The sequence below is a fragment of the Cydia strobilella genome, chromosome 8 (assembly GCF_947568885.1).
Source record: "Cydia strobilella chromosome 8, ilCydStro3.1, whole genome shotgun sequence".
Taxonomy (NCBI): domain Eukaryota; kingdom Metazoa; phylum Arthropoda; class Insecta; order Lepidoptera; family Tortricidae; genus Cydia; species Cydia strobilella.
The window spans coordinates 10,608,707-10,624,110 of NC_086048.1; the positions used below are offsets into that span (position 1 = coordinate 10,608,707).

The following is a 15,404-nucleotide window of genomic DNA, read 5'->3' on the forward strand; positions in this document are numbered from 1 at the left end:
AATGAAATGAAAAAGACAGCATCTTTTGCCTAATTATGTAGAAAAGGAGGTAAACTGACCCACTTTTCTAGTAGCATTTCGTTTTTGTAAGGGTCGCAGTTCTAACCTAACCTACGTTTCTGGTAGCATTTCGTTTCTGTAAGGGTCACAGCTCTAACCTAACCTAACCTACTTTTCTGATAGCAGTTCTGTTCTGTGAGAATCGCAGTTCAAAATCCACCCACCCACCTAACCCACTTTTCTAGTAGCATTTCCGGGTCCGGGTCTGGGTCCGGATCCGAGTCCTGGTCCGTGTCCGGGTCCAGGTTTGGGTCAGAGTTCGGTCCGGGTCCGGGTCCGAGTTGGGGTCCATGTTCAGACCCGGGTCCGGGTCCGAGTCCGGGTCCAAGTTTGGGTTTGGGTCCATAAGGAAGAGAACAAATCGCCAAACGTGAACTATGTGTCATTGAATAGTTCCATTCTGATCATCATCAGCAGTTCCACTTCATCAAATGTCACTTTTTAAAATGTAAATGCTGGATTTGTTGATGAAAATACAAAAATCACTATATGTATGCCTTTCACATTTGAGGAGTTCCCTAGGTTCCTCGTGGGTCTCATCATCAGAACTCGAGCTTGACAAAAATATGTCTTAAAAACTTAAGTTGCTTAACAAACATAAAGAAGTGGACAAATCGCCAAACGTAAACTATGCGTCATTAAAGAGTTCCATTTTGATCATCATCAGCAGTTCCACTTCATCAAATGTCACTTTTTAAAATGGAAATGCTGGATTTGTTGATAAAAATACAAAAATCGCTATGTGTATGCCTTTCACATTTGAGGAGGAGTTCCCTCGATTCCTCATGGATCCCATCATCAGAACTCGAGCTTGACAAAAATGTTTCTTGAAAACCTAACTTGCTTAACAAACATAACGAAGAGGACAAATCGCCAAACGTGAACTATGCGTCATTGAAGAGTTCCGTTCTGATCATCATCAGCAGTTCCACTTCATCAAATGTCACTTTTTAAAATGGAAGTGCTGGATTTGTTTATAAAAATACAAAAATCACTATATGTATGCCTTTCATATTTGAGGAGTTCCCTCGATTCCTCATGGATCCCATCATCAGAACTCGAGCTTGACAAAAATGTTTCTTGAAAACCTAACTTGCTTAACAAACAAAACGAAGAGGACAAATCGCCAAACGTGAACTATGCGTCATTGAACAGTTCCGTTCTGATCATCATCAGCAGTTCCACTTCATCAAATGTCACTTTTTTAAATGTAAGTGCTTGATTTGTTGATGAAAATACTAAAATCACTATATGTATGCCTTTAACATTTGCGGAGTTCCCTCGATTCCTCATGGATCCCATCATCAGAACTGCATTTTGACCAAAACGGGACCAATCTGTATGTATATACTTACAATCAAAAAAAGAATTTTCAAAATCGGTCCAAAAATGACGGAGTTATGGAGTAACAAACATTAAAAAAAAAAAAAAAAAACAACCGAATTGAGAACCTCCTCCTTTGAAATCTTGAAGTCGGTTAAAAATTACATTTGTTTCAAAACGAAATGTCGGAAAACTTGGAAAAACCCAGAAGTTGATGATTTTTAGTATGTGATTTTCGGCGTTTTTTTCGGGGTTTGTAATTGTTTTATATTTAAAAACTTTATCATAGTTATATATCACAAATAGTGTACCTTTCAAATAATAGTCTGATTTTTCATATATCTCTTACTGAAAATTATATATTTACATAAATATGATTGAGCCTATGCAACTTTTAACAGTGATTTCGAAGTAAAATCGATGTTATATTTTTACTATTTTTCCCAGAATCAGCAAACAATTACGTGACACATATTCATTTCGGGCAAAAAGAAAAAATCATGCAAAGAAGGGTTACATTTTATGCATACTTTGGTAATCGAAATTGAACTATCGTGAGACAAATATTTAGATCAGTACGGTGAAAAAACGGGTAAAAATAATAGTGAGTGAAACCGTACTGATCTAAATATTTTGAATACTTTGGTATTTGATTAAGTTCAACTCAAAAGTACCTATCTCTCTTCAACAGTTAAGGAGCTATGTCGCGTCCTTTTCCCGTACACCGCGGTGAACGAGGACGAACTGACGCTGGCCGAGGGGGAAATTGTGACGATAGTGTCCAAGGAGGCGCCCGACCGCGGCTGGTGGCGCGGCGAGCTGCACGGCCGCGTCGGTCTCTTCCCTGATAATTTCGTGCAACTGCTGCCCCCTGGTGAGTGACAGCTTTATACTCGTGTAGCAAAAAGAGGCTGGCACACGCACGCTGCCCAAGGGGGATATCGTAACGATAGTGTCCAAGGAGGCGCCCGACCGCGGCTGGTGGCCTTCATTATTTTAACCTGAAGACGTCTAACGACAAACATCTAGCATCGGGCTATCCAGTATGATATAAACACTACTAATTTTAAGTCTCAAGACATTTTGTGTGTAGGTACACTGGCTTTATTAAGTTGTTTATCCATATTATGAGAATAATCGAAACTGCGCTTGTTCGCTATCTTTTACGTAAGTTGACGTCGTTGTATCGGCACCACAGTTTGTCGATGCGGCGGAGCGATATTTTATCTGTATTTTTATCTTTTATACTTATTTCGGCCCTAGGTCATTTATCCAGCGTTTTACGTTGTTTGCACACACAAACATAACTTAAAAACTTAAATTAGCTGTGTTTTTTTTTAAACTATGGTATCTGAAGCTACATAAACTAATTAATTACAGACATAGATATACCTTACCCTATTGCAAGTACAAAGTTTCAGAGCAAACTAGTTTGTATGGAGAACCGAGCTTGCCGCTGCCGGGGACCCTTAAGGGCCTTAAGGGTTCCGTACATCATACAATAACAACACCACGTTTCACGTAAACCATTGCGGCTGTGTCCCTAAAACAGCCTAACCGCATTTTTGTTCTAAGTCTGACTCACGCTTGACTGTATATTTCCTATAAAACGATACGATACACGATATAGTTTTCAAAACTATATCGTGTGGGACGGAGGGACAGACAGACGCACGAGTGATCCTATAAGGGTGCCGTTTTTTCCTTTTGAGGTACGGAACCCTTAAAACTAATGTGGCAGATAGATAGGGACTGAAATGATTCCGCAAGTGACACGTTTCGCTAAATTTTGTATGGAAACCTAATTTTTTTTTCGTTCAATTGTTAAGAATATAAAAAATCTAACAAGTCTTATCTTGTCCACATGTAGGTTGGCGGGTTGCGAACTGTAAATAACAATTGAATGGGCACCATTACTGCCGTTCCCACACTTGTTGGTTATTCATGAGTCTACCCTGATTCGAGCGTGACCTCGACATTGCTGCTTAACTCTCTACAGTCTCAACTCAACGTCACGTGGTTTGTTGCGAATTATAAGTATTTTCGTAATTTGTCCGATTTAACTAAAATCAGAGTAAATGGAACTAAAATGTAACCTACGATAATTAATACGTACACATACGAGTACGTATATATAATTTTATTCGCAACAGAGAGATATTTCATTCATAACATTTTTAAGCCAAGTCAATTTAGTCAGTTTTAATTAAGTGTTATAATCTCGTGTCAGTAAGTTTAGCGTATAGCAGTTTCATTTATTCTATTTCCGGAAAATATTCAAACATGCCGGTCCTTATCTGAGCACAAAACATCATTGTTTATGTCGAATTCGGCATCGTTTCAACTTCGACATTCATTAATTCAAATGAGTTTCGTTGTTTGTTATCTCTGGCGTTTAATTTATTTGACATTTTAAGCTTGGCCAATGCCTTACTTGGACAAGGGTTAAATGGGTGAAAAGTTGAAAACTCGTTGCTGAAACATTCAATTGCTTGATACTATGATTTTTACGAGCTTTTAAATTCCACGTTTCCTACCACTCCGCCGGCGTCCGATTGAACCTAATAATTTTAAATATCAAAATTAGAACAGTTATTTAAGAAAATTTTTGGTTTAAATTAAATGAAAATAATGTAACCTACATATGTATTTTTGTTACACTCCTTTGCATTACTAACAAAAAACACAAAAGGACTTTAGAATAACAAAATAATAATATTACGCTTCCCACCGGGAGTCAAAATTAATATTAGCGTTGCGTTTCCCCCTGAGACTGTAAAATGTTTGGTATTGAGCAAATGATTGTTTGAAGTAAGTTATTGGATGTGAAAATAATCATCACTAATATGTGTATTTTGCAATCCGGCGAGAACAATTTTGCCACGGAAAAAGAAATCGATGAAAGTAACGGGATTTAATTCTACGGTGGGACATCAAGGACAACATCTCAATTCAATCTGAATTGCTCAATTTATTAATACGGTTATTTAACTAAGTTATATTAAGTCTAAGCAAAGTTAAGCCTTTTTAGGGTTCCGTACCCAAAGGGTAAAAACGGGACCCTATTACTAAGACTCCGTTGTCCGTCTGTCCGTCTGTCTGTCACCAGGCTATATCTCATGAACCGTGATAGCTAGACAGTTGAAATTTTCACAGATGATGTATTTCTGTTGCCGCTATAACAACAAATACTAAAAAGTACGGAACCCTCGGTGCGCGAGTCCGAATCGCACTTGGCCGGTTTTTATTAATCATGTTGCAGCAAATTAAAGTAAAAAGCATTTTAAGTAGTGCTGTGGAATTGTGTCTTTTGTTCAACGAAAAGTAGAATGGCCCTTACATTACAACCAATTGAATCTTATGGTGGTAACAGTTTTAAGTCCGGCGACTCTACGACGCCTCTGACGCTGAGTTGAAAATTAATATTAAACATTTTACTAAGCAATTGTATTAATCTTGGTAACCGCCCTAATCGCCCTAGGTACTCCTGTATCGGGGGTAGGTACCAACGACATATGGTATGACGGAATAACCGTATGCTATCACCGGTTGACAGATAGAAATGTTTTGTAAATGTAAGGAAATCTACAACTAAGTAAAATCGCTCTCGTCTACAATGTCGTCCGCTGTCACTATTTACCTAGTATAAATATCAAACAGTATTTAAAAGTTAACAAGTAACCTATGTAACGTAATGTAACGTAACGACTTTATTTCGCGATTTTACACTTTACGAATTATAAACTTTAATATTAGCCGTACTTAAGTTTTCCTGTTAGCCCTAATGAATAGCCAGTGTAAGCTTTTTTTTATCTTAATAGTGTTTCTTGCTAATATCAGATTATCAATTACTTGTTTAGTAGAAGCGCTGGTGGCCTAGCGGTAAGAGCGTGCGACTTTCAATCCGGAGGTCGCGGGTTCAAACCCCCGGCTCGTACTAATGAGTTTTTCGGAACTTATGTACGGAATATCATTTGATATTTATACCAGTCGCTTTTCGGTGAAGGAAAACATCGTGAGGAAACCGGACTAATCCTAACAAGCCCTAGTTTCCCCCTTTGGGTTGGAAGGTCAGATGGCAATCGCTTTCGTAAAAACTAGTGCCTACGCCAATTCTTAGGATTAGTTGTCAAGCGGACCCGAGGCTCCCATGAGCCGTGGCAAAATGCCGGGAACGCGAGGAAGATGATGAATTACTTGTTTAGTGTCTTATTATCGCGAAGACACTTGTTGATATAAAAGGTTAATTTTAAAATAAGTATGAACATGAACCATTAAACCGGCCATTAGCGAAAAGTTGCTCAAGTTAGGGAAAAAGCTTGTAAGAGTTGTAAGGCTTTACAAGAGTAGTCCACCATTAACTCTAGGAGTTCTCAAAATAAACTAGGCACCTGCTTGTTATGAAACTTTGAAATTGTGAGGTCAGAGCACGTTTACTAGTTTAAAGTTAAAAATTAACCAGCCAAGTTATATTTTACACTGAAGTGATCGTATTGAATACCTAATCAGTTACGCGGTGCGTGTAATTTTCTGTAAACGATAACGATGTCGATAATAGATTACCACACTAAATGACAACTCTTCACTCGCGAAAGTCGTTTTTCAGTTTATCGCGTGTGTAGTGTTTATAATAAATAATAAACAATTATTTGACGAATATTTATTTGTATAGACCTGCGTAGCGTTATTTATATGGTACGTTATATTATTAATAGGTATATGTAGTAGCTAGGCGTTAGCAACTCTTTATATTCCGAAACGTCAGAAAAAAGTTTAAAACTGCACATTGCATTTTTTTACAAAATTAAGTCACTTGCATTTTGAGTAAAAAAAATGTACTGTATTTTGTTTTGATATCATTTATTTTTAATAGCGCACTATCTACAAAATATCTTTACAATTGCTAATATCTTGCAATGATAGGGTAATTTCTCTTAGATAAGATTCCTGCCATTTATAATTGAAGTGTGTGCTAAATTATTTCACCTATGAAAAATACATTTATGTTGAAGTAACAAATGCTATACAAACAATATATGTATACGACCAGAGATGGGCATTAATCGATTAATCTTTTAGTTAACTAATCAATCGATTAAAAATATCAATCGTCATTTTTTAATCGCGATTAATTTAGTTGCGATTAAATTAGTTGTGAGAATGTTCGACTAACAACTAAATTAGTTTTAGTTTCAATCGACTAAATTTCACGATTAAATCTATATTAAAACTACGTAGTCGCCCGTTTTTGCATTTTTTATCTTGCAATATGTAACTACAAGTACGTATGTATGTAACATACGGAGGTACTCGTATGTTGTAACTATGTTAGTTTGGGTAGAATTTTGCGACTTATTTTGAAGCAGATATCTTCATCCGATTGAGCTGAAATTATGTATACACGTTTAATTTGAAATGCTTGAATGACAATGCAAATAATACCATAATATTATTATAACGATATATTGGTAATAACGACAAATAGCGAAAAACTGCATTGTTTACAAATCGCAAACAATAAAGTAGGTTGGTGCATTATTAATACTTTGAATTATACGATACTGAGTAAATCTTAGATATAGAAACTATCAATATTTTGCTGTCTCTGATAGTAAAACTCTTTTTAGTGTCACGCGGTGACAAAACAATGGGATAATCCTACTTACCTGGCCTGGAAGTTGTTTGTTGCATTTTGGTGCAAATGCCGACGCATCTTCTAAAAATAACACGTTCTATTGAATGACACATCTGCATGTTGTTTATTATCTACGCGGTCTATTTTGTTTTCAACGTGTGGTCATTAAAAATATTTAAACCTCTTTGTAAAGAACTCTCAGCGTTAACTATGGTACATTTTCCTTGCGTCATTCTACATTCAAATATATCAATCAACATACATATTTTATTTATTACCGCTATTGCCAATATATTGGACCGGTAGCGAATTGGTCGATCAGCCGCTTGTTTCATATACAAAGTTTGATTTATTATAACTGTGTTTTTTAATGTTTTATCTTATCACATATGAACATGTTATTGTATAAACAACGTTGATTTGTTGATAATTTTTGCTTTTAATTATTATTTTTACGATTGCAAGACTAACCTCATATAGTTTAACTAAATAAATATCATGGTTGCTTTTATATTTAATATACAAAGTTTGATTTATATAATTGTGTTTTTTTAAGTGTTATTTTACTAATGCACAAAGTACCCAGTTCTTATTTACCCTTAGATAAGAGAAATTTAATCCAATTTCAGACAGATGCACTACTTTAGTAGCAAAATAATAGTGAGAACAGATCTCACTCCTTAGAAACGGTCAAAATATCGTAAGTAATACATGACTATTTTATTTTTAAACATCCGTTAAGATGTCCTAATCAGTCTGTCAACATAGCCATACCGAGGTATTCTATTCAATTTGCTTCTAACATTAGTCGCGAGAAAATAGTCTAACTAATTAGTCGATTACAAAATTTAGTTGTCCGAAATCCATCGGCAACTAATTTAGTTGCAACTATATTAGTTGCACTCTATACAACTAAGATTGACCAATCGTCGTTTTCAATCGTCAGTCGCAACTAATTCTTGTAATCTTAATCGTTAATCGTTAGTCGATTACATTTTGCCCATCTCTGTATACGACTATACACGTTATAGCTTAATACCTAAACCTCGTTCTGCGCCATGCTCGGTCCAAAAATCTCCATTACCCTCGGCGGCAGTGGAGACTTGCTGAACCGGACTCAGGGAAATTACCTGTAAATCAGCTATTATGCCATAGTTTAACTTTAACCTTTAATTAATACCTAATAAGAGCATGGACAAGTCACGCAACTAGAACAAATTTCGAAAGCGAACTAAATTTCACACGCCAGGTCAATCATTCTTGGCATCTTTCTTACGCCACTGATAAGTTAACTTCCTTTTTATAAATGGTTGTAGATATTAACAAAACAAAGGCCCGTTGTTTGAGGCTCAGTACTTTTTCATGCTAACCGAGGAAACAAAAAGACACTCATTTAGTATAATACGCAGAGCGAGCTCGCGCTAACTGAGAACATAAACTAAACGCGAACCATGCAGCCATAAAACATGCGACTATAGGCCTTATTTAAATTGGTATGAGAGACACTTAGTCTTGGGAACGAATCTCGTGTACTTGTTAGTAAACAGTCCGCCCACGGTGGTTTAATATTCGATATTCTGCTATTGACATTTCTCATGAAGGTTAGCGTAGTCGTGATTTTGCGTAACTTACCTCATCACGTCGTGCCTGTGTCATTTTTAATGCAGTTGGCTCACTCGCGTTGATGTAATCGCTTCGCTACAGTGTTTTTCCATTAAATTGCAATTTTATTTAGTTCAAAATGGGAGTGGACACAACAGATAGTAAGTGTTAAAAGTTTTCAGTTTATTTGTGCGGTGTCAAGGAATGTGAAAGGATAATGCAGTTTGTTATGTTACTTTAGATGAACTTGAGATTGCGCCTACACTATTGCCAGGAAAGGGCAAAACTATATTTTATTGCATCCTCTAATAATACGATATGGTATTGATATCGTTCCTTTGTAACAACCGTCTTCTGTATTCTTAAGATATAAAGAAGAAAGAAGCATTTTTAAAGATTAAACTTTGTTGCATCTATCCCCGTATCTGCCTGTGAGTGTAAACAAATATTTAAACGTCAACTAAAGCACTAGATATGTGATTGTGAGCTGATTGGATGGAGCCGAAAGGCTGCTGTGAAATAACCCTGTTGCCCCTGTTGGATATTTGGTAATAAAATCCTGTTGTGAAATATCGCAATTTAATTCTGCTTTTGGGGATGCTCATGACTATATAAAAAGTGCAGCTGTCATTAGAAATTGAATGTCTGACGTCAGCTTTTGTTTTCAGTTACACATGACACTATGGAAGAAAAGAAACCGGACCGGCCGCCCAGCAAGACTTCGATATACCCCGTAATAAACAAGTACTCCGAAAAAAGCGCCTCTGTCAAAGAACTGACCACCTCTAAAATAAGGTAACAATTATATTTACTTCCTGTACCTATAAGTTAGAGGCTGATCGTAATATCCGTCAGGTAATGAAATATCTAGGCATGTCATAAATCGCCGCCGTTTCATGATTTGGCAGTACCACCCGCCCTATCATTCAAATTCAAACCCGGTCGTTTGACGATTTGCCTAGCGCCTTTTAAGTACCACTGTAATTCGACTTTGTGTACAATGAATATTTAAATTTTGAAAGTTTGTAAGAAATTAAATTTCAACCTCGTGGTCAATATTACGCCGTTTATTTAGTTTGTTATCCACAGGAAACCCCTGTTTGGGTGTCCTTCGCACTAAATAACATCTATTGCAATATCAGTACGCATCCGTTGATCGCGCCATAAACCTAAATTAGCGAAGAGGACCACTAAAAATATTGTGTAATATTACAGTCGGCTACTGAGATACTTGCCACCTTCTGCATACTAAGTTAAAGTAAGATAACGACTTACTTTCATGGTTACTGGAGTAACCAGCTATTCCTGCTGAATAATGTTATTCCTCAGTTTTTCTCATGACTTCAATTGTTTTTTCAGCACGCACAAAGAAAACACAATAAGCAAGGAGAACAACACTACAAGTACAGTAACGCACACAAATAAAAGCGAGTCCGAAAAGCACATACATAGCGAGACGATCACGGACGGGACGCCAGATTCACAAGTAAGTATGGTGAAAAAAAAACCCGATCAATAAAAAGTCCGATTACCAGAAACACCCGATACAGTGTGTAGGACCAAATAGTCATCAGCGGAAACATGTCACGCTTTCTATTTACTTAGGCAGTAGAGGAATTCCGCAAAAAATCTAATCAAAACTACTAATAGTACTAATACTGTTATTCATAGACATGTTAACAGTTTAAGTTAAACTTAATATGAGTTTTATGAATATGTATTATTTGTGTTAGCGATTTTTAATTATTATATGTTTATTAATAACTTTAATTAGTTCACTATTTACGCTACTGTAATCTCCGATGACCCCTGAACTTTGGTTTTCAATAAACATGTTCTAGTTTCATATCTCCTCAAATGTTTACGGTTTTGTGTTAACTCGCATTTATATACCACGTTAATAAGAATTCAAATTTAGTAGGTATCTGAGTGATAAAAAAGTGACGGTAATGTTTTTAAGTGTATTTTATTCGTTTGGCTGAGTTTAATTTTAAGTGCAAGTTGTTACTACAAACTTCGGATATTAAAGTATGTAATTCGGTAATACGTCGAATTCGTACGTCGAATAGTCGTAACCAGTCAAGGAGGCCAATTTTAATTTACAAATCTCATTTGACATCTTATTTTGACTTTAATTTGACTTTAATTTATATTGGTGTGAACGATATACGCAGCGTGTAATAACATATCAAACAGATTTTTTAAATAGGAACGCCGCGCAGCGTTTTTGTAACATTTACCTATAAACTTGTAATCTTAACCTTTCTAGGGAAAGAAACCGCCAGTGCCATTGAAGAAAAGTCCAACGCCGACGTCCGGCGTTACCGGGCTCTTCAGCGGATTGAAAAACAAGATGCTTTCCACGGACAAGTAAGTTGATTTCATGAATTTTTTGTAGCCTGCCATTTACAAATGTATTTTTTTTATCTTAATTTTACTATAGGAAATTAGTAAGATGATGTTCTAATGTAGATAGTATAACTAGTATAAGTGTCACCAGAAGCAGATACTCGAAAGAGAAAAGGATAGATAAAGAAAAAAAAAAACTTATAACTTTACATTAAGGCAATTATTGATGCCGAACATATTATATATTCGAGCTTTAGGGGCATTCCCGGAAAGTTAACATTTTTTTGGGTAGTGTTTAGAATATACCTTTGCATTTACCATGTTATTGTGCCAAATGTCGACGTCGTAGCTATATAAGTATTAATAAAGAAGCGCCACGTACACAACGCTTATCTGTTTTTGTATCTTTATTCGTTAATATTGTTAAAGAGATAAAGAGAAGTCGTCGACGACGGTATCCTCGGGCAGCAGCAGCGGCGGCGAGTGGGACCGGCCCGACGGCGGCGGCGCCAGCAAGCCTGCCGCCAACACTACCAACAACAACAACAACAACAACAACACCTTCGACCACGTCGAGCGACACTCCATCCTCAACGACCCGCGCGCCGGCCGGTCAGTACGTCTGTGTCTTACTGGAGTCAAAGCAATCTGAACCTTCTGTAGTAGTAGATACATTCCATGTTTAAATGACAAGCGGTCGCGGGCGTTGCGTCGCGGTGTTGCGATTGCTTGTGAAACCGACTATGCCCTCCTCAGGGGTCGGCAAACTTTCAAGAACACAGTCACAGGAAATATAAATAAAAGATGATTCGATTCTAGTAATCAGAGAGCCACGAATATTCATTCGGATTGTCTATCGTTATCTCTCTCTCTTATCTGTTGCAATTACACCTTTAAACATTGTGCCAACTAGACGAATCCGTGAACTAGCCCGTTTCATTAATTGCCGGACTTTTTGTGAATATGTTATACCAGTGAAAAAACACACTAACTGGTTCGGCTCCCAATAACGTGTGTTGTGAAATATTTACTGCCGTCCTTGAAAGTGTGTTTAGACGTATGAATTGGGAAAACTTTGGGCTCAACATTAACGGGAGAAGACTCAATCACCTACGGTTCGCAGATGTCCTCATACTGGTAACAGATAACCCTTCAGAGCTGAAAACTATGTTAGACACGAAGCAAACTGGTAGGCCTTTCCATGAACATGTCAAAAACAAAGTTAATGACGAACAGTACGAAGAAGCAAATTATAGTGAATGGAAGTGAAATAGACTATGTTAATGAATATGTATACATTGGGCAGATAATATCACCGGAAGATCAGACAGATAAGGAACTTGAGAGAAGAACTACAAATGCATGGAGAAAGTTTTGGTCTTTGAAAGAAGTTTTTAAGGCAAAAGAAATACCAACAAGGCAGAAATTTAAAATTTTCAATAGTTGCATAATACCAGTAATAACTTATGGTTGCCAAACTTGGGGACTAACAAAAAAGCAGCACCAAAAACTGAATGTGTGTCAAAACCATATGGAAACAAGTATACTCAATATAAAACTTAGAGACAGAGTCAAATTGTCCATCCAAAAAACGATAATTAAATTAATAAAAAAACAAAAGTGGCGCTGGACAGGCCACATGATGAGAGAAACACTGGATAAGTGGACAAAGGACCTTGTAGAGTGGTGTCCTAGATATAACCAAAGAAAGAGTGGTCCACAAAAGTTTAGATGGTCGAATGATATAAGAAAAATAGATGGAGGTAAATGGATGCAAACAGCAAAAGAAAGAAACAAGTGGAAAGCTATCGAGGAGGCCTACGTCAAAGGACGAGTTGAAGTTAAAGTCGTGAACGTGAAACCAAATTAATATATGCTATGCACCCAAAACTTCAATAATAAAGGCTATTTACATTTACATTTACTGTGGCATGAGTTGATGAGTCTCATTTTTAAAAGGGGTGTTCTACTACGCATTCTCTCGAGCCCAGTATCTCACATAAGGCGCCGCTTAAAATAGTTTAGAAATAACTCCGTCTATAGCGGGGATAACCTTTTTCTCGTTACTTATTACTTTGCGCTGTTTCTTTCCTATCCTCGTAAGACCCACATAAAAAGTTATTCAATTTTTAATTTGAACCTTGTTCTATAAGTAAATTGGAACGAATTTCGTTTATTTTACAACGCAGTGAAACACAAGAAATGCTACTTTATTTGTTTCATGTAAGGTTCAAATTAGATTGCAATGAATATGTACATTTTAATGTACACTTAGACTCACGAGACCAGTACCAGACAGATCGCTTAATATAATAACCTCAAATGTGTTTTTAAGTTAAGATAACAGTAAAATTAATATTAATAAATAACAATTGAATTTCAGAGTAAAAGCGCCGCGACGCCGGCCCCCTAGTCAAGCGTTGCGGGATGATACTCCACAACAAATTGGATTAAGTAATGGACACGAAGGTAACTGTAATTGATTTATCAATCGATCAATCAATCAATAATAATTAGTAGCAGTAGGCAATTGATTTCTTAGTTTTGTGATCCCACAACGGGTGTGTCCGTTAACAATCATCTCAGTTCTTCCTAGAAAATCCATACCAAGTATTATTGTACAACCCTTTGAACTCCACGCCTATCGTGTGCGGCGCGTCATCGGAAACCTTGTCGGGATGCACAAAGGTTGATATTGGGCCGTAGCCGCGCGCGTCATATGACGTCTTTGACGGTCAAACGGTTAGTTTGTTTCAAGCCGCCGGTAATCATAATTACATATATTATGTTCAAATTTTATTGAATTTGAACAGATGTAAAACATTTTGGTTCTCTATGAGACTAACCGGTCCGTCAAATTTGATCAGAAAAATAAAAAAAATATGACATTAAGTTCCAGGCGACAAGCCGGCCGCTGGCGAGAAGCCGGAGGAGATCAAGCCGCGGGCGCGCGAGTGGGAGAAGCACCGCGCGCCGTGGATGGAGGAGCTCAAGCTCAACCAGGCCAAGAAGACCAGCTTCGACGGCAAGCCCGCCAAGGGCACCGGCAGTACCGACAGGTAAATCCACTACATAGTCAAGTTAACCCTTAAGGCCGCGGACTGGACGTCCAAACTGGTTCATTGAATTTAGATCGCACCCGGGCGGCGCTCGCGGGGGTCGGCGCCGCTCGCTGGAATGAACCTGTTGTGGACGACGCCGCGCGCCAAGTGCGCCCCGTCCAAGTCCTCGTCGCTGACGTGTTCATTGGGAACTAACGGAACGTCACAACCACTGACGACGACTGACTGAGGTTATCTGGAAGAGATCGCTTTTTAGCGATAAGACCGCCTGTTGTTACCTGGTTCTATTTTTTCTTTAAATATTTCTTTGTAGTTTTACATGTATGTAAAATGTATAATTTTGGTGCAATAAAGAATATTTACTTACTTACTTACTGACGAGGTACGTACCATTCGTACGTCAATGGTTAAATATTTGCTACATTATCAAGTTAAAGGCCGGATCATCTGCGACCATAGAATGGCAGAAGGGTACTGAATCGAGTGTGCTTGCTCTGCTAAAATTTACATTAACCGCCTGAAGCGGGGCAGCGATATACAGTGATCGAATACGGTTAGCCGATGGTATAGTTACCGTCCTCCTTTTCTCCTCTTACCAAACGCTGTATGACTCGGGTACGAGATGCCCTGTCTACAAAATACTAAATTTGACCTCTGCTCGACGATGCTCAATTGCTCATTGTTATATTGGAGTAATAAATAATTGCTTTATATTTATTCTATTTACGAACAAGTGTTTCGTGCAGTGCGCAAGTACACTCAATTTTCTGTCCAAAAGTTTTAAGTACAGCTATTACCGTTCATGTTACTTCTCTTCTCTCTATCATTTACTCTCTTTGTGTTCCAGAATTTTGGAGGTCGGTCTAGAAGAAAAGAGATCGTCACACTCGATGGAAATGTCAAAGAGCACGTCATCTATTAGCAGCAGAATGTCCGTTCTCGAAAGTTTTGAAGAGGTTCGTGATTTTATTTTAAATAGTATGTAAATCCTATAGAATCTAACAGGACCACTATGGTCGTATCATTAGAATAAGGTAATAAGTATTTGTTATGCAAGGCTGCAAAGTGGTTATTTGGCGTGAGTGTTGAAATTGAAAGCTGAGCGAGATTCCTGAGCCTAGCGAGGCTGTCGACACACGAGACGCCAAATAATTTTGCAGCCGTGCGGAACACACAACTTTCCACTACAGCTAGGAAAATGCGAGATGCAAAAAAAAACCATTTAATTTTGCCCTATTTAACATATCAAATTTAAGACATAGCACACTCAAATCCAAACAAAATAAACAAGAGAAAAGCACAGATATTCATCGTGTTCAAAATTCAAAAAATAGCGGATAAAATAGACTTTTGCACGCAGATTTCGCGCTATA

General features: G+C 37.5%; 1 protein-coding gene across 2 annotated transcripts in view; it reads left to right on the plus strand.

Moving 5' to 3' along the window:
- LOC134743604 (SH3 domain-containing kinase-binding protein 1) overlaps positions 1-15,404 on the plus strand; it is a 51,185-nt gene that overhangs the window by 28,434 nt on the left and 7,347 nt on the right. For both annotated transcript variants that reach the window (XM_063677163.1, XM_063677164.1), the window contains exons 5-12: positions 2,075-2,257; positions 9,289-9,415; positions 9,980-10,106; positions 10,890-10,990; positions 11,399-11,581; positions 13,353-13,438; positions 13,863-14,028; positions 14,879-14,987. In XM_063677163.1, the coding sequence (XP_063533233.1) occupies positions 2,075-2,257; positions 9,289-9,415; positions 9,980-10,106; positions 10,890-10,990; positions 11,399-11,581; positions 13,353-13,438; positions 13,863-14,028; positions 14,879-14,987 (1,082 nt within the window). The remainder of the gene's footprint in view (positions 1-2,074; positions 2,258-9,288; positions 9,416-9,979; positions 10,107-10,889; positions 10,991-11,398; positions 11,582-13,352; positions 13,439-13,862; positions 14,029-14,878; positions 14,988-15,404) is intronic.